Source organism: Scylla paramamosain, chromosome 23 (assembly GCF_035594125.1).
Source record: "Scylla paramamosain isolate STU-SP2022 chromosome 23, ASM3559412v1, whole genome shotgun sequence".
Lineage (NCBI taxonomy): Eukaryota > Metazoa > Arthropoda > Malacostraca > Decapoda > Portunidae > Scylla > Scylla paramamosain.
Window position 1 is genome coordinate 13454468 of NC_087173.1, and position 18787 is coordinate 13473254.

At 38.5% G+C, this 18787-nt stretch overlaps 3 protein-coding genes across 11 annotated transcripts in view; 1 reads left to right on the forward strand and 2 right to left on the reverse strand.

Moving 5' to 3' along the window:
• Window positions 1–16141, forward strand: part of LOC135112247 (band 4.1-like protein 4) — a 33367-nt gene extending 17226 nt beyond the window's left edge. For 2 of the 8 annotated variants that reach the window (XR_010274206.1, XM_064026503.1), the window contains exons 4-10: window positions 8954–9042; window positions 9177–9234; window positions 9608–9742; window positions 10360–10675; window positions 11076–11318; window positions 13907–14101; window positions 14578–15006. Coding sequence is in view for 4 of the 8 variants with exons in the window: in XM_064026503.1 (XP_063882573.1) it covers window positions 8954–9042; window positions 9177–9234; window positions 9608–9742; window positions 10360–10380 (303 nt within the window). In the remaining 4 variants the exon portion in view is untranslated. Of the gene's footprint in view, window positions 1–8953; window positions 9043–9176; window positions 9235–9263; window positions 9521–9607; window positions 9743–10359; window positions 10676–11075; window positions 11319–13906; window positions 14102–14577; window positions 15007–15864 lie in introns of those variants that run through there. The other 6 variants (XR_010274205.1, XR_010274207.1, XM_064026505.1 and 3 more) reach the window with 6 other exon arrangements.
• The window catches only part of LOC135112248 (uncharacterized), a 136668-nt gene that overhangs the window by 3336 nt on the left and 114545 nt on the right, over window positions 1–18787 (reverse strand). The window lies entirely within an intron of this gene.
• On the reverse strand, window positions 957–6379 carry LOC135112246 (uncharacterized). Of its 2 annotated transcripts, none has more exons than XR_010274204.1 (4): window positions 6218–6379; window positions 5610–5712; window positions 4548–4843; window positions 957–3120 (listed from the first exon to the last, which is right to left on the reverse strand). XR_010274204.1 is itself a non-coding variant. In XM_064026501.1 (4 exons), exons 3-4 carry the CDS (start codon window positions 5248–5250, stop codon window positions 2678–2680), a joined length of 1146 nt encoding a protein of 381 aa, XP_063882571.1. In that variant the 5' UTR covers window positions 5251–5320; window positions 5610–5712; window positions 6218–6370; the 3' UTR covers window positions 957–2677. The 2 variants fall into 2 exon arrangements, 1 of the variants encoding a protein (XP_063882571.1); XM_064026501.1 differs by having other exon boundaries at window positions 4548–5320; window positions 6218–6370.

Genomic DNA, 18787 nt, shown 5'->3' on the forward strand with positions numbered 1-18787 from the left:
ATTATTCATTAATGATCTTCTAAACCAAACTTCTTGTCCTATCCACTCCTACGCTGATGATACCACCCTGCACTTTTCCACGTCTTTTCATAGACGTCCAACCCTTCAGGAGGTAAACATTTCACACAGGGAAGCCACAGAACGCTTGACTTCTGATCTTTTTAAAATTTCTAATTGGGGCAGAGCAAACTTGGTATTGTTCAATGCCTCAAAAACTCAATTCCAGATCAAACTTGTTATTGTTCAATGCCTCAAAAACTCAATTCCTCCATCTATCAACTCGACACAACCTTCCAGACAACTATTCCCTCTTCTTCAATGACACTCAACTGTCTCCCTCTTCTACACTGAACATCCTCGGTCTGTCCTTTACTTATAATCTGAACTGGAAACTTCACCTCTCTTTGACCCTTTTATGGGACTGGCATTTCAGTGGGCATTTTTTTTTTATTGGATTTTTGTTGCCCATGGCCACCCAGTGGGCAAATGTCACGTAATTCACGTGGAATACACGTGGATCCTGCACGTGGATTACTCATGGATATTTGATGGAAAATGCAAAATCGAATTCACGTGAAAATGAACACGTGGAATACACGTGTACAAATTCACGTGTAATACACGGTAATATCTGGTGGAATAATCCATGTGTTTATTTATCCGTGAATTATCTGAGCTTTTGTAGTTGATTCCAACAAGTTTGAAGGCTGCATTATCGTGCTCTGGTAATCTGCATGTCATCAGTTCATCCAGTCTCTCAGTATATGTTTCTGTATCATTTACGTAAGCTATAGTCGAATAGGCTATTATAAACAGAAACATATCCTTTACGAGACCGCACATTGTTGACAGGCAGGCTGGTAGAGCACGATAATGCAGCCTTCACACTTGTTGAATGCAACCATAGTACTGTGCAATTTCAGAATACAAGGTAGGCATGTAAAAAATACAAGTAATACAGAAAGTGTGTATATATATATTCTTCAGTCTTACACTTTTTCATAAATTTAATAATCTTCATCCTTGTAAAAATATCAAAACCAAAATAATTTCCATATTTTATGAAAAAAAAAAAAGTTAGTGCTTGCATTTTTATATATAAAGGCTTTCAAGATATCTGACTTGAATGAAGAATAACTGCAATATATAAATGGATGATCCCAGTAATACAAAAAATTAAAACTTTGTTTAGCCACAATCCATCCATAGCCTGACACCTGCTCCTATGCATTACCTCCCCATGCCATGGTCCAGAACAGCAGAAACCACCCTTGAACTGTGAGGGTGACCATCCGCCATCCCGGGCCACGACTCAATAAATGGGTTCCCATGGCACTTGTGCCTAGCATTATCCCTGGGCATGTGCCACAAGTGGGACTATAAAAGGTAGAGAAGAATGGGCAGATCCCCAGCCTAGTGTCACCCTAAACAGTAGAGGTATATAGAACAAGAGAAAGACAGAAATGGCTATGGGAAGTAAAGGACACCAACCCTCACTCTGACAAAGAGTCAGCCTACCACTCGGAAAAGTAAGAGAACGTAAAAGAAAATGGACAGAAAGCAAAGGGAAATGAGAAGGGAAAATATGTCAAGCGGTAAAAAGACCTGCTATGGGCTAGTAAAAGAGATCCCCACCCAGGGCCAGAATCAGTCGCCTCTTACGGCACACAGCCGACATGGAGAGGGCTACATTCTAGTATCTATGTAGCCCCAGGGGGAATATATGCAAAGAATACCAGGCCTGCCACAAGTACACAATATGCTTAAAACAATACAGACCACAGTTGTCAATGAAATTAAGCATTTTGTGAATTGATACTTGTGTAGCTCCATACTTTTTCATTTACGTAAAAATACATGGGAACCTAAGTGGTAGGCAAAAGCAAAATTATAAATTAAAATGTTATATCTATTACTAAATTACAAAATAAATCACTGTTAATAATACTAGTTTGCTTTTATAATCTGAGATCATTAATATCATCTCACATAAATATCATGAGGTAATATCCCAATCGGTTCAAATTTTACAGCAGTAAGTCTCTCTCCACATCTTAAAACCATTCTTAAGCTTGAATCCCATAACGACAAGTTGAAAGAACCAGGACCAGGTTAGCGTGGTGGCGGGAACAGCTTGTCTGAGGTTCAGTTCTCGGCGGTCCTGGTTCTTTCATTCTTAAGCTTCTCTAACATCCCCCCTTATACTGTTTACACATCAATAAATTTTGTCATTCTGATAGAAAAAGAGCTTCTTTAAGAGAGAGAGAGAGGGGGGAGGAAGGGAAATGTACACATAGTTACAATATATAAGGTCATCTGTGTACAATCAGTCATGAGATAAATTTACCAGCATTTTTTTAGTAACATACAAAATGAAAATACTTTATCTAGTCATACCCACTGCCACCAGAAGTCGAACCCGGGTCTCTTGAGTGAGAGCCAGGCAGCAAGACCCCTACACCACAGTGGTGTAGTGGTCTTGCTGTCTGGCTCTCACTCAAGAGACCCGGGTTAGACTCCTGGTGGCAGTGGGTATGACTAGATTTTTCACTGCGCTATTGCAGTTCATCTTGGTATGAAAATACTTTACTTCACCAAGGTCATGCATGAGACAAAGATTGGTTTGTTTTAACATTCTTGCAGATCTTAACTGATTGTAAGTACCATTTTACATCAGCTAATTTTCATTTTTCAATTTTGGAGCATTACGCAATTTTGCTGCAACTATCATTTGTATTTCTGTCACATTTGAATCTGAGAACTTTTTAAGCACGCTCTCCTGAATCACATTGTATAACTTTGTTTTTCTAAAAGACAACTTGCCTCTCTGCCCAAGCATGTTATACTGACACATGAGGTTTTTGGTCATAAACCTGCACATCAAATTAGAGACCATATCTCTCTTATTATAGCCACCTATGCGGACGCACTGGTTGCACACTTCCATGAAATAACTGGGATTAACCAATTCATCCTCTAGATTCTGCACTTCTTCCAGGGAATTATTCCGTTTGATTGTAAGAGTACAAGCTGTGTCAGCTGGTTTACCACCACATGTGCTCGTATCCGAAACAGTTTTCCTGATGTCCAGCAGAAGTTGTAACACTCGCTTCTGAAATTCTATAAGAAAAAATAATACATAACTGAGGATGCTAAATAACTTCCCAATTACAAGAAAAATAAAATACACACACACACACATCAAGAGAAGAGTAGGTATAACAAAGTGTGCAGAAGCCATGCAAGTTAAGGAGTGGGCATAGCATAAATGGACAAGGAACAGTAGTGGAGATTTATGGAATGAGTACAAAAGGAAGAGAGATTAATATGTCAAAATAAGAAGGCAGGAAAAAAAGAAGTTTGAGAAAAATATTGTAGATAAGTGATTATGAGTTTTTAAATAAGAAACTGAAAAATAGAGATGAGATTCTGAAAGTTAAAGTGAATGGTGAAATGTTTGGTAATATTAATGAGGTAGTAGAAGTATTAAATAAATGTTTCTAAAGTGTGTTCACAAGGGAGAGGGAGTTTGCTGAGATAGATACAGTGTCAGTGGCTGGAAGGGCACTGGAAAGGGTACAAACATTAACAGAGGAAATTATAAAACTATTGGAGGAACTGGATGCAAGAAAGTGAGGAGGGCCAAATGGGGTATCAAATTGGGTGCTAAAAGAGTGCATACAACAATTAGCAGGTAAATTGAGTAACTTGATATGTCTCACTGGCACAGGGCCGGGAAAATACCAGTGGATTGGAAGAGGGCAACCATCAAACCAATTTTAAAGGTGGCAGTAAAGAGGATCCGTTAAACTATAGGCCAGTGTCATTAACAAGCGTAGTGGCCAAGATGTGAAAAAAAAAAAAAAAAAAAAAAAAAAAACATATATATAAAGGACAGTTGGGTTAAATATTTAGAAAATTGAGAAACTGAAAATGGTTGTGAGAAACTACCTACTATGCCATGCAATATAAGGCTCCATCCACTCTAGCGGGCAGAAGCGAGTTGTTTGCCCGCCGACATTTTCTCCACTTTTGCAAAAGACGAGTAAACTGCCTGTGACAGAAGATGAGGAATTTCATCGGGCATAGCCCGTTGCACCTGGCAGTACACCACTGCCAGACATACAAGGTACATTGGGAGCTTTGGATCCATGGCTGTCAGTTTGCCAGGGAAGTACATACGGCTACACCAGATGGTCATGTCTACCCCTCCATCCGGCTAGAATCAGTGGTCTGATGTTGTCGTACCGCAGTCTTCATCAGATTAAAGAGATCCTCTGCCTGACTGCACGGGTGCTCGTCTCTTGACTGGGGCTCAAGGGGCCTAGGCAGGCAGGCATTGCCACGTGGACGTAAGCTTCTGTGTGCCCAGAGGGATTTACCCGCTAGTGTGGACGGAGCCTAATACGTAATGAATATAACAGTGCAATAATGTTCCAGGGTATATCAACTAGGTCTATGTACTTAATATTGTTATGTTCAACTTTGTCATTTTGGGTACTAATCACTACATACAATTCCTCATAGTGATAAGGATTAGAACTTACTAGTTAGAGGGAAGCTGGATTCAGCATCTTCCTGGCTACCTTTGTGATTCTTTTGATTGTCATTACAAGGGTCACACCTGCTCTTGTTGTCTCTCTGGTTGTGTCTATCACGTCTATTGTCCCAGTCATAGTGGTCATGACTTCTATTTTGATAGTGTTTTTCATATCTCCTCTCCTGCTGGCCAGGGCTATCACTTCGGTCAGGTGTGTCAAGCTGTCTCCTGTCACCTTGGTCATGGCTTCTTCTTCGGTAAAGTGTGTCATGGTGCCTCTTGTCATGCTGGTCGGGACTGTCACTATAGTAAGATAGGTACCTTGGAGTTTCCATCAAAGTGCGTGAATCTTTAGGTAGATTATGCCCATTATTCCTCAACAGCTCCAATAATTCATTTGCTGCCTGGCGTGTAATGTTATTTTTTGATGCCCATAAAGCTAATCCTTCTTCAAGTGCCAAATCAGATATATGGTGGTGACTCTCATCATCTGTGCTTAATTCTTCTGGTGCAGTTACTATCAAGGGGGATAAGGATGTACTTTCACAACTGTCCTGGTCAGAAAAGCTTAAAGATGGGTCAGAGTTATTATGGTAAAGTTTGGGAATTTTGGTGTTTTGATGAACCCAGTCAGCTTCCTCTTCACTACTACTAACCAACAGTTCCTTGAGCTCACGTTGTATCTGCCTGTATCTTTTATGGTAAGACATAATTAATTGAGAAGAGACTGTGATCAAAAGTCAGGGAAAAATAGGAAAGTTAGAGTAGTGGTTTATTACTCTGAAAGATAACAAATGAAATATATTAGTTTAGAGTACACAAAAACAAATTAAAGTAGTTCTGCAGTTTACACAAAACACAGAGTAGCTTAAAGATTACATACTACAACACAAACGAGCTCAATGATTACACACAACACAAAGTAGCAAAAAATTGCCTTCTGAAGAGAGTTTCAGTATGACAGTGATATAGGTGATCAGTCAGACTTTAAAGGTCCGTAAAGTAAATTTGAAGCAGTACATCATGCATAGATAGAACATTCAATAAGACATTATATATACATACTCACTTTAAGCTGTCTCAACAGAGGGAAAGAATTAATGGATGGAGTAGCTACCACCAGTTACAAGTTGAGGTTGATCCAGCCCATACAGTAGCAGGATACGCTCTTCCTGAAATTAATTGTTACTAATGGTCTGTCTGTGCAAATTTCACATCACATCCTAGTAAAATTAATTTCCTAAGTTTGAAAACATTCTATCTGACCTCTTCAAAACTAGTTACTATTCAGTAACTGATAATTTACAGACAAAAGTGGTTTTACCACTACACACGTGCTAGCCATTGTGGGGTTCCCTCGGGAGCCCAACCAGGTAAGAACCACTCCACTCAGGCCCCACCCCACTCCACTCCACCCCGGTAGGGTCATCTCTGGATAAGAGGTGACGAGCACACCTATCACTACCGTAGGGCAGACAGGCGTCTTCTCGCACAGCCGCTGCAACTCACATAGCCCCTAGAGCAGATGAAGAAACACTCTAGGACTAGATTCACTGCCGCCTAAAAATTCTTGTCCAACACTCTCTCCAATCACGCTCTCCCTTTCCTTGTACACTCCACTGACATCCTACACTTTGCCCACAGGTAATCCTCACACTTGAATACATCACTACATACCTGCTATTTGCTAGCACAGCCACGAAAGGCTCCAAAACAGCCTGAGACTTCCTGAACTGTCCCTGTCTTTCCCACAGTTTTCGCGCCAACGGCCGAGGCTGGCAGCCTGGCACGTACAAGGCAGACCATCCGAGCAGCGCGTTGCGCAAACTCCCTCGCCCTATTATTTTAGCTTACTATGGTGATAATTCCTTAATATATTCCAACAATGGTACCCTGAAATCTATTTCATAATACATAATATGATTACTTTGTGGTTTGCCAGCATTTACGGACAACAATAGAGAAAAATTCAAATTCAAATTAAAATAATTTATTGATGTAAAGAAAATAAACACATCAGAGAGAGAGAGAGAGAGAGAGAGAGAGAGAGAGAGAGAGAGAGAGAGAGATGAATACTCAATTTAATCTCCGTGTTTCAGTGACTGCATGGTGCATTGCCTGGCGGCCGGGTAGACTATTTGATTTAGCGGGCAGCTCAAAATTTTGTAGCCTATATATATGTATGAAGGTTGCGAATATATGGATTATCATTAGTAGGCTACAGATGAAATGTAACAACTAAAATTAATCAAGGTGGATGTATAATGTTCTGGACTGACCTTATTTTTACTATTTTATTTTAAATTTAATGTTAACAAAAGCATATAATTAACGCCCAGAATGCCATTTTTAGTAATGTATTATCACGTGAATTCAAGTACCAGATTTATGCGTGTATAAAATTACTAAAGAAATCACGTGATTTCTTTTTCCAGTTATTCACGTGAATCTGGTAACCAGTTATCCATGTGGAAAAGACGTGGAAATTTAGTGAATACTTGCGTACTCAAGATTTCACCAGAAATCCATGAATAATCCACATCGAATTCACGTGCCGTGCCCATTGGGCAGTGTCCTTCCCACATTAAAAAAAAAAGTAGTAGTAGTAGTAAAAAAAAATTAATTATATATATCGTAAAAGAATTATTCTCTCTCTCTCTCTCTCTCTCTCTCTCTCTCTCTCTCTCTGCCTTTGTTTCAATATTGTCGAAGGAGAGAGAGAGAGAGAGAGAGAGAGAGAGAGAGTAATTATTTTAAATATATATATATATATATATATATATATATATATATATATATATATATATATATATATATATATATATATATATATATATATATATATATATATATATATATATATATATATATATATATATATATATATATATATATATATATAATTAAATATTTTTACTACTACTACTACTACTACTACTACTATTTTGCAGGCACGTCTCCATTCACCCTCTATTTCAGGGTGAAATTATACACAGCTAATCCTTACTGACTCGTAGAGGAGAGAGAGAGAGAGAGAGAGAGAGAGAGAGAGAGAGATTCTCTCTCTCTCTCTCTCTCTCTCTCTCTCTCTCTCTCTCTCTCTCTCTCTCTGATCAAGTTCACATAATAAATATAACCTTCTATGACCTGTTATGGAAGAAGAGAAGAAGAAGAAGAAAGGTATTTATTTTTTTTTAATCTGTAAACACACACACACACACACACACACACACACACAAAGAAGAAGAAGAAGAAGAAGAAGAAAAAAAAAGAACGAAAACAACAACAATAGTACAACCACCACCACCACTCTATTATTATTACTATTTTTATTATTATTATTATTATTATTATTATTATTATTATTATTATTATTATTATTATTATTCCAACAACAATAGTACCACCACCACCACCACCACCCCTCTTATTATTATTATTATTACCATTATCATTATTATTATCATTATTCCAGGTACCAGTTCTTTCCATAAGTTAAACAAGATGTATTACAAGGGCGCTTACCTGTACCTGTTATCAATCTGCTCATTCATCTCTCTCTCTCTCTCTCTCTCTCTCTCTCTCTCTCTCTCTCTCTCTCTCTCTCTCTCTCTCTCTCTCTCTCATTAAACAAAATATGAGTTACAAATTATCATTACAAGCCCAAAGATTTTCAAATATAGCAGTAAACTTTTCAAAATATCAACATTACATTAAACTCAAAAAGGAAAAAAAATCTCTAAAAGACAAAACAATTTAAAAACTAAGGGAAAAAAAAAAATAAATAAGTTCCCAAAATATATGCATCTTACTTAAAAAGTAATAAAAGATAATTGTAACCATCCCGTGGTCAAGATTGTACCAAACCTCCGCCAGAGCACGTGTAAGCCCTTTAAGGCACTGACACTTCACTGGGTATTTCCTTTCCCTATAAATTCAATGACAATGACCGACGCCCCTCCTACACTGAAATAAAAAAAAAAAAAAATAAATAAATAAAATAAATAAATAACTTCCTTGGAGCTCCATTTTCCAATCATTTTGTTTCCCTCCCGCTCACGTCTTCACCAGCTCCTGACACGGTGTAATGCTACATAACATGCTATTGGTAACATGTATCTACCAATTAATGCATTAACTTACATGTCAATCAGCATATCGTAATAAAAACTGGAACGGAATGTACACCAACAAGATTTAAGAAAGCCAAAAACAGCCAGAAGTAATTAAAGAATGGTTTGAGACGTGAAAAATCTTATTCGCAATTATTTTCAATGGCTGGTTGAAGAAATGGCAAAAATACGACATGTTTAACATAACTTAACCTCGACGACCTTTAATCTACCTCGACCTAACTTAACTTAACCTAACCCCACGTGACCTGACCTGACCTGACCTGGCTCTATGTTTCAGGGAGAAGACAACATCGAGTACTTTTTGGGCCTCACACCAGCTGGGGTCGTTGTACTCAAAAATAAGGCGAAAGTGGGGAATTATTTTTGGTAAGTAGTAGTAGTAGTAGTAGTAGTAGTAGTTGTTGTTGTTGTTGTATATGCATTTCATTTTTTGTTTTGTTTTTGTTGGTTTATTTACTTATTTATTTGTTTATTTATTTATTTATTTGTTTATTTTCCAGTCCGAGAATTTCCAAGGTGTATTTTCGTGGGAGATTTTTCAGAGTGAAAGATAAAAATGTAAGTACCTATCTCTCTCTTTCTCTCTCTCTCTCTCTCTAAAAACAACACTCCCACTCTCCCTCTCCCTCTATCCTAAGACCATAAATAAAAAAAATAATAAATAAAATAAAAAAAATAACAACATTTTCTTCACACCTTCAGCACAGACTCGTGTAAAACCACATCCCTTGGAAGTAAATTAAACATAACACTCTCCCTCTCTCTCCCTGCCTCTCCCTCTCTCTCACTGCCACTCCCTGCCTCCCCCAGAGCTCTGAGAACACCTACGGCTTCGAGACACCCAGTAAGTCAGCCTGTAAACAACTGTGGCAGTTCTGTGTTCTCTCCCTGCCTCTCCCTCTCTCTCACTGCCCCTCCCTGCCTCCCCCAGAGCTTGGAGAACACCTACGGCTTGGAGACACCCAGTAAGTCAGCCTGTAAACACCTGTGGCAGTGCTTCTTCAGATTGACTCAAGCTTCTGGGAATTCTACGGATGCTGTCTTCTCCCTTGGAGCTAAGATTGGGGTGAGAGTTTGGCCGTTTTCGCTGGTCTGGGGGGTGGACGAGGTGGGGGGCAGGTGTGTGAGGCTGTGTGAGGTGTAAGAAGAGGGAGAGGTGTGTAGAAATTAAGTTTAAGGCAGAGGAGTGACAGAGACCATTTTTAGTTTGTTTTGGAGAGGTTTTGGGTGTTTTGGTGGTGTTTGGGGGGAAGGAGATGTGGGGAGGGGTGTCGGAGGTTGTGGGGAGGATGTGGGGCGTGTGGGAAGAAAGGGAAGAGGAAGAGAAGTGCAGTAATGAGAGAAGGAAGAGAATTAATGAAAAAAAAAGTTGTAGTTTGTTTTGGGATGTTTGTGGGTGCTTGGGGGTGTTTGGGTGGTAGGGTGAGGAGGAAGTATGTAGCAAGGTGTGGGGGGAGAGGAAGAAGAAGGAAGAAGAACATTAGATAGAAAGAAATGAAGAAAAGTTAAAAGAAACAAAATTTTAGGGGCCCCTTTCTCGCATCAAAAATTATTATGGTTTGGAGCATTTCAGGGTGTTTGGGGGGAGGAGATGGGGAAATGGGGTGACGGGGGAAAGGAGGAATGGTTAAACTTCACCCTCACCCTGTACCTTACCCTGTACCCTGCTCACCCTGCCTACAGTCACAGCAAGAAGGATGGTGAGGTGAGGCAGGCCAGGCTCAACTCAAGGATGCAGCCAGAATTTACAAGGATGCCAAGTAGGAGATACCCAGTAAGTCAGCCTGTAAACACCTGTAGCAGTCTCCCTGCCCCTCCCTGCCTCCCCCAGAGCTTGGAGAACACCTACGGCGTGGAGACACCCAGTAAGTCAGCCTGTAAACACCTGTGGCAGTTCTGTGTTGAGCATCACGCCTTCTTCAGATTAACTCAAGCTTCTGGGAATTCTGCAGATGCTGTCTTCTCCCTCAGAGGAGGATTGTGGAAAGTGCACAGGACAGTAAGTGTGTGTGTGTGTGTGTGTGTGTGATTTCCTTATTTCATTCTCTTGTGTGTGTTTCATGTTTTTATTTTGCTTTGTTTATTTGTTTGTTTGTTTTCAGCACCAAGACTGGAGAACACTAAGGTAAAAAGTGACTCTTAGACTCTCCCCTCATAAGTGTTTATAAGTGTGTCTGTTTGTCTGTTTGTCTGTCTGTCTTTCTGTCTGTCTGTCTGTGTGTGTGTGTGTGTGTGTGTGTGTGTGTGTGTGTGTGTGTGTGTGTTTATCCAGTCCTGTATCACCTCTTCTTCCTCTTTTTGTTCTACTACTACTACTACTACTACTACTACTACTACTACTACTACTACTACTACTACTACTACTACTACTACTACTACTACTACTACCACTTCTGCAGGCAAAACATTTTTCGATCAAGTTCTATGACGTTAGGGGGTCGCAGCTCCTCCCCCCACAGCACCAGTTCAGCCTCGCATCCCCCCATTACCACCACCACCACCACCACCAGGGTACAAGGAGAGAGTCTCAAGTCCCTCCAGTCAACTACTATTACTACTACTTCTGGTGGTCATGACTATTGGGTGTTGAGAAGGGCCTCCAGTGTGGATAGTCAGTTGTCGGTGGACTCCAGGGCTCACAGGTCAGTTGGGTCAGGTCAGGTCAGGTCAGGTTAAGTTAAGTTGGGTTGGGTTGGGTTGGGTTGGGTTGGGTTGGGTTAGGTTAGGTTAAGTTAAGTTAAGTTAAGTTAGTTCTCTCTCTCTCTCTCTCTCTCTCTCTCTCTCTCTCTCTCTCTCTCTCCTCTCTCCTCTCTCTCTCTCTCTCTCTCTCTCTCTCTCTCTCTCTCTCTCTTCCTCTCTCTCTCTCACTCTCTCTCTCTCTCTCTCTCTCTCTCTCTCTCTCTCTCTCTCTCTCTCTCTCTCTCTCTGACTTTGTCATCAAACTGTACACTTAGTAATGACCTCTATGTGAAAATACTGCCATCTGTGCAATATATTTTACTGGTGTGTTATTGGTTCACTGCTCTCCAGGGAGGCTTACTGTATTGTGTTGTCATTACTTTGCTGTATCTTACTGTACCACCTACATAATCTACATCTCATATACCTCATACTTAATCTGCTAAAGCCAAAATATTATTTGTGTGTATACCAGCATATGTGTGTGTGTGTGTGTGTGTAGTGTGTGTATGTATGTACGCGTATATGTATGTGTATATGTACATGCATATGGGTGTGTTATGTGTATGTATATGTATGTATATATGTGTGTATGTGTGTGTATGTGTATATGTAAAATGTATTTTTTGTTCATTGTAGTTCACTTTACCTAATGTAACTTATGTCAACCCAACTCCGTTTATACACTTAAGAATACTTTTCCTGCCAAACTTTTTTGCTTTTGTTTCTTTAACTTGTACTTACTAAGTCCATACTTATTCCTATAATCTGCTATTTTACCCATCAGTGTTATGCTGAACTAAAACTGCATGTGCTGGAAATTATGCATATACATTATACTGATTTGCACCTCACTCACTTGTTCTCTGCTTAAGGTGCCTGGGGAGCCTACCATGTTCTTCTTTTTATTATTATTATTATTTTATTATTATTATTATTATTATTATTATTATTATTATTATTATTATTATTATTATTATTATTATTATTATTATTGTTGTAGTTATTGTTCTCATTATTATTATTGCTATTATTACTTTTCACGTCCCTTATGGAGGACCTATATAAGTCACTGTTTGATGATGACAACCAAAATGAGGATAATATTAATGCCTTTCAACATTGCAATAGATATGATTACTAAAATCTTAGGTCAATATGATATTAACTCTTTGTCTAGATACTTCAATTTTCAGGAATACAGTTCTACTACAAACTCACTAGGAAATGATTATCTTAACTTCTTGCATTTAAATATTAGATAGTTACACAAAAACTTTGATTCTCAAAAATTATTGCTTAGTTGTTTACCCAAAGTACCTGATGTTATTGCCCTTACAGAAACACAGTTACAAGAACGCACCAAGTATCTCTACCCCATAGAAGGTTATACCCCATTTCACTTAATCAGAACTGATGGAGAGCATGGAAGGATTACTATCTACACCAAAAATATGATAAATATACAAGTTCTAAATCAGTTCTCTTTTATAAACAGGAATATTGAAATAAGTACAACAAAGGTAATTGTAGGGAGCACCAGTTATATTATCTCAGTAATTTACAGGATCAATAGTAAACATATAGTTGTTAAGGAATTCACAGACATTATCAATAATTTACTAGTTGCTGAAACTTTTAAAAATAACAAAACAATTCTCATTGGGGACTTTAACATTAATTTACTTGAACATTCCACTCATCTTCCTACCAACTTATTCCTCAACACAATGCAAACTCTGCATCTCACACATCTCAACCAACAAGATTTCCTGACAGCCCTGACCTTGGTCAACCATCATTACCAGACCATATCTGGACTAATTTCACACCTCCATCATTATCAGGTATTTTACATTATTGTATGACTGATCATCTCCCCATATTTATAAATATTATACAACAGTCTGTGCCAAATACCAAACATAAGATTGTCTTCAGAGACTTCAGCACAAATAACCAAAGTTTATTTACCAGTGAACTACAAAGGATAAATTGGTATAAAATACTTAATCTAGTAGACACAAATGATAATTTTAACCCATTCTTTAATATTGTTTACGAACTCTATAACAAATGCTTTCCAGTAAAAACCAAATATATAACAGAAAAAATACTCCAAAACGCATGGCTAACTACCGGAATAATTAATTCTACTAAATATAAATGTAAGCTTTTTAAGATGTATGAAGTTGGTCACATTTCACACATGATATTCAAACAATGTGGGAACAACCTAACCCAAGTTATGCGTGCTGCCTGATCCAACTGTTGTGGTCAAATATTTAGTAATTTCAGAAGCAACACAAAAGAAATCTGGCAAACAATCAATGAAATAAAAGGCAATACACAAAATAAAAACACAATTAAGACATTGCAGTATAATAATTTCATATTCAGCAGCCCGTCTGACATGGCCGCCACAAGTAAGCCGATGATGGTGATGATATTGTTATTTTTGTGTGTGTGTTGTGTGTGTGTGTGTGTGTGTGTGTGTGTGTGTGTGTGTGTGTGTGTAAAAACTCCCTTTTAAACTCAACTAATCCCACAGATCAGGCAGCAGCAAGCCTCAGTGGGCCCAGGTCACAGTGGGTCACACTCAGGTCAGAGGTCACATGGCCACAGTGCACGACCTGACACACAAGAGTGGGTACCACCCTTCAGGTGTGGACACGGAGGTTGACTCCCTCCACCACCACCACCACCACCACCACTCGGCTAACAAGAAACAACATCACAAACACCGGTGTGTGTGTGTGTGTGTGTGTGTGTGTGTGTGTGTGTGTGTGTGTGTGTGTGTGTGTGTGTGTGTGTGTGTGTGTGTGTGTGTGTGTGTGTGTGTGTTCATTATTTCTTTCTCTTTCTCTCTCCTTCCTACGCACGCACACACACACACACCACACACACACACACACACACACACACACACACACACACACACACACACACACTCACACACACACACACACACACACACACACACACACACACACACACACACACACACACACACACACACACACACACACACCACACACACACACACACACACACACACACCACTTTCTCTCCCAGACACCCCCAAACCCCACCCTATCCTTCCCTTTTTTTGTTTTTTTCTTTGTGCGGGTTTGTGTACAACTGCCTGTTTTTTGTTAGTTTGTGCCGTTACCTCTTGGACCTTCTGTGTCTAATCTGCCACTTCCTCTCTCTCTCTCTCAGTAACTCCAGTGATTGGAAGGCTACCCTCCCCCTGTGGATGGAGAGAGCCCTCCCCTCCATACACGCCATCCACGCACTCCAAGAACCATACACTTCCGAAGGGCTGCAGTAAGGTGCATGTGTGTGTGTGTGTGTGTGTGTGTGTGTGTGTGTGTGTGTGTGTGTGTGTGTGTGTGTGTGTGTTGTTGTTGTTGTTGTTGTTGTTGTTGTTGTTGTTGTTGTTGTTGTTGCTGTTGTTGCTGTTGTTGTTGTTGTTGTTGTTGTTGTTGTTGTTGTTGTTGTTTTGCAGGAGGGGACAGTGGAGGGAAGAATACCAGATGGAGCTGTAGGAGGCAGAGAAGGAGGAGGAGGAGGAGGAGGAGGAGGAGGCTTCAGCTCAAAGGCATTATATTGTAAAAAAAAAAATGTGTGTGTGTGTCCAGTTCTTCCTTTCTTCCTTCCTCCTCCTCCTCCTCCTCCTCCTCCTCCCTCCTCCTCCTCCTCCTCTTGTTGTTGTTGTTGTTGTTGTTTAGTTGTTAAGTAATAATAATAATAATAAATGTAATTGATTTTTTTATGTAATTCTTGTCATCTTAAGGAAACTAGTCTTGTGTAATTAGATAATATATGTAACTAGAAATGTATATAATATTTACATGTAATTATATATATGTAATCTCACTAACTACCTCTCCCTCTCTCTGATTGTGGTTTTGGAATAAATAAATAAATATGTAATTATTTCATTATTTTATTTACTAAAACTAACACACACACACACACACACACACACAGTAGTAGTAGTAGTAGTAGTAGTATTTTATAAGTTGTGTAAGTGTCTGTCTGTCTCTTCCTCCTCCTCCTCCTCCTAACTACAACAATTGCAAGATGAACACCACCACCACCATCCCAGAGAACAGTAGTAGTAGCAGCAGCAGCAGCAGTAGTAGTAGTAGTAGTAGTAGTAGTAGTAGTGGTGGTACCACCAGCAGAGGCACCACCACCACCACCACTACTACTACTACTACTACTACTACTACTACTACTACTACTACTACTACTACTACTACTAATACAAGAACTATGGGATTTGGGTTGATGCTAGTTAAGTAGTAGTAGTAGTAGTAGTAGTAGTAGTTGTTGTTTATTTTTATTTTTTGAATCTGAAATAGTTTTCTTTGATTTTTTCAGTCTCTCTCTCTCTCTCCTCTCTCTCTCTCTCCTCTCTCTCTCTCTCTCTCTCTCTCTCTCTCTCTCTCTCTCTCTCTCTCTCTCTCTCTCTCTCTCTCCTAACTTTTTTTTTTGCAGGTTTTCTTCAAATATGAGGCCCAGGATGGTGGGAGTGGGGGGCAATGTGTGGCCCCTCTCCCCTCCCCCTCCCCCCTTGGCCCTGAGGAGGAGGAGGAGGAGGAGGAGGAGCAGCAGCAGCAGCAGCAGCAGCAGCAGCAGCAGCAGCAGCAGCAGCAATGTGATGCCAACTGTTCTTGGGTCAATAATGTTTGTTTGTTTGTTTGTTTGTTTATCTGTTTGGAAATTACTGTTTTGTGAGAGAGAGAGAGAGAGAGAGAGAGAGAGAGAGAGAGAGAGAGAGAGCATTAAGAAAGGAGAAAATAATTTAATATATCAGTGGAAAGAGAGAGAGAGAGAGAGAGAGAGAGAGAGAGAGAGAGAGCAAATCTATTTTCATACATGTATTTATTGTATAATGTAAAATTCTCTCTGTCTGTCAGTCTGTTTGTATGTATGTCTGTATGTAAACACACATACACACATACCCAATGTACTTTGTGTGTGTGTGTGTTAATGTAAAAAGTTATATTGAAAATTTAAGTATATTCTTAAGTTTAGATTTAAGTAAGTTATGTTTGTCTGTGTGTAAGTGTTAGTAGTATATAAGTAATTAGAGAGAGAGAGAGAGAGAGAGAGAGAGAGAGAGAGAGAGAGAGAGAGAGGTACTTTAGTGTAATGGAAGTAGAAAAATCACTATATTCTTTTTTTAAACAAATTTTTTTGTACCAACAAACTTCAACAGGTTAATTATTTTTTTTGGTACAGCCTATAGAATTAGAAAAAAATTGTATACATAGGCTGAAAAAAAACTTTAGGTAGGCCTGTTTTTTCATTTTCTTTGCTCTTTGTTTGTTTGTTTGTTGCTTTTAACTTGAAATTTGTTTGTTTGTTTGGTATATTTTATTTATTTTATTTTATTTATTTATTTATTTATTTTTGCTTGATTTTTCTTTTTTTGAAATTGTCATAATTTTTTTTCTTGTTTATCTTTATTCCTTGTTTTGTTTTATTACTTTGCTGTTTTCCTTCTTTTCTCTGCCATTTATTTTAGTTATTTATTTTTTTGAGGGGGCTTTATTTTTGTTTACTATATTTTTTAATTTTCTATTTTTTTTATTTTTATTTTTGTTTTGCTCTATTTTTTTTCCCTTTATTTTCTACATTATTTTTTCTTATTTGATATTTTTGTTCATTTTTCTCATTTCAATATTTTCTTCATTTTTTTCAATTTTTTTAATTATTCAGTTTTTTTTATATTTTTTTGCTGTTTTCTTTTATTTTCCTTCTCTTTTTTTTCTATTGCAGTGACCTATATTTGTTTGTTTGTTTACTGTTTAATATTTTTGTTTATTTCATTAACTTATTTTTTATGAATTGCTGTTATTTGTTTGTTTCTAATTATATTTGCTTCAATTTGCTTGTGTACTCCTCTCTCTCTCTCTCTCTCTCTCTCTCTCTCTCTCTCTCTCTCTCTCTCTCTCTCTCTCTCATTTTAATTTTTTTTCTTTATCATTTATCATCTTTTGTTTTCATCATTCTCTCTCTCTCTCTCTAGGTCAATAAAATAGCAGTTACCATATACCTTTATTGAAGAGTACACACACACACATATAAAGGGGTGGGGGTTGGCTGTGGGGGGTGACTGTGGGTTTGTAAGCATACTGTGGGGCTGAGAGAGAGAGAGAGAGAGAGAGAGAGAGAGAGAGAGAGAGAGGGGCCCACACAATGACTACTACTACTACTACTACTACTACTACTACTACTACTACTACTACTACTACCACCACCACCTATCTCCTTTCTCTCTTTTCTGTCTTCTCTTCCTCTCTCTCTGAAAAAAAGAAAAACTATTAGAAAATATGATTTAAAAAGATAAGGTTGAAGAAGCCCAAAACAACAACAACAACAACAACACATTAATATAAATAAATAAATAAATAAAAATAAAATAAAAATAGTTTCTATTACCACTGAAAAAGTATATACAATAATTTAGGGAGGAGGAGGAATGCACTAATGAATAAATAATGAATGAATGAATGAATGAATGAATGAATGAGAGAGAGAGAGAGAGAGAGAGAGAGGGAGAGACTGAATACACACACACACACACACACACACACATCTAGCTGTCTTTTACCGCTATTTTCATGCTAACTGTTCTTCTGATCTTGCTAACTGCATGCCTCCCCTCCTTCCGCGGCCTCGCTGCACAAGACTTTCTTCTTTCTCTCACCCCTATTCTGTCCACCTCTCTAACGCAAGAGTTAACCAGTATTCTCAATCATTCATCCCTTTCTCTGGTAAACTCTGGAACTCCCTGCCTGCTTCTGTATTTCCACCTTCCTATGACTTGAATTCCTTCAAGAGGGAGGTTTCAAGACACTTATCCACCAATTTTTGACCACTGCTTTGACCCTTTTATAGGACTGGCATTTCAGTGGGCATTTTTTTTTTATTAGATTTTTGCCCTTGGCCAGTGTCCTTCCTACATAAAAAAAAAAAAACACAGGTGAGTGAAAATTAAAGCAAATCTCTCTCTCACTCTCTATGAATGTCTCTCTTCCTTTTGCTCACTGTTCAATATGAGAGAGAGAGAGAGAGAGAGAGAGAGAGAGAGAGAGAGAGAGAGAGAGAGAGAGAGAATGCACATACTCAGCTTCTCTCAAACAGACAGCTGCATTTTTTTTTTTTTTTTTTGAGGAGGAAGATATGATTTCGTACTTAACTCAAAATAATATGATTTTTTTTTTTCGAGAGGTTCTTAATTAGTGCTTGCCAGGTAAATAGAATCTACTTGTCTTCTTAATCTTCTTTATTACGAATGATGCTCTGCCTCTCTCTCTCTCTCTCTCTCTCTCTCTCTCTCAAGTGCTGGGAGAGTAAGCACTTTTCGAGAGAGAGAGAGAGAGAGAGAGAGAGAGAGAGAGAGAGAGAGAGA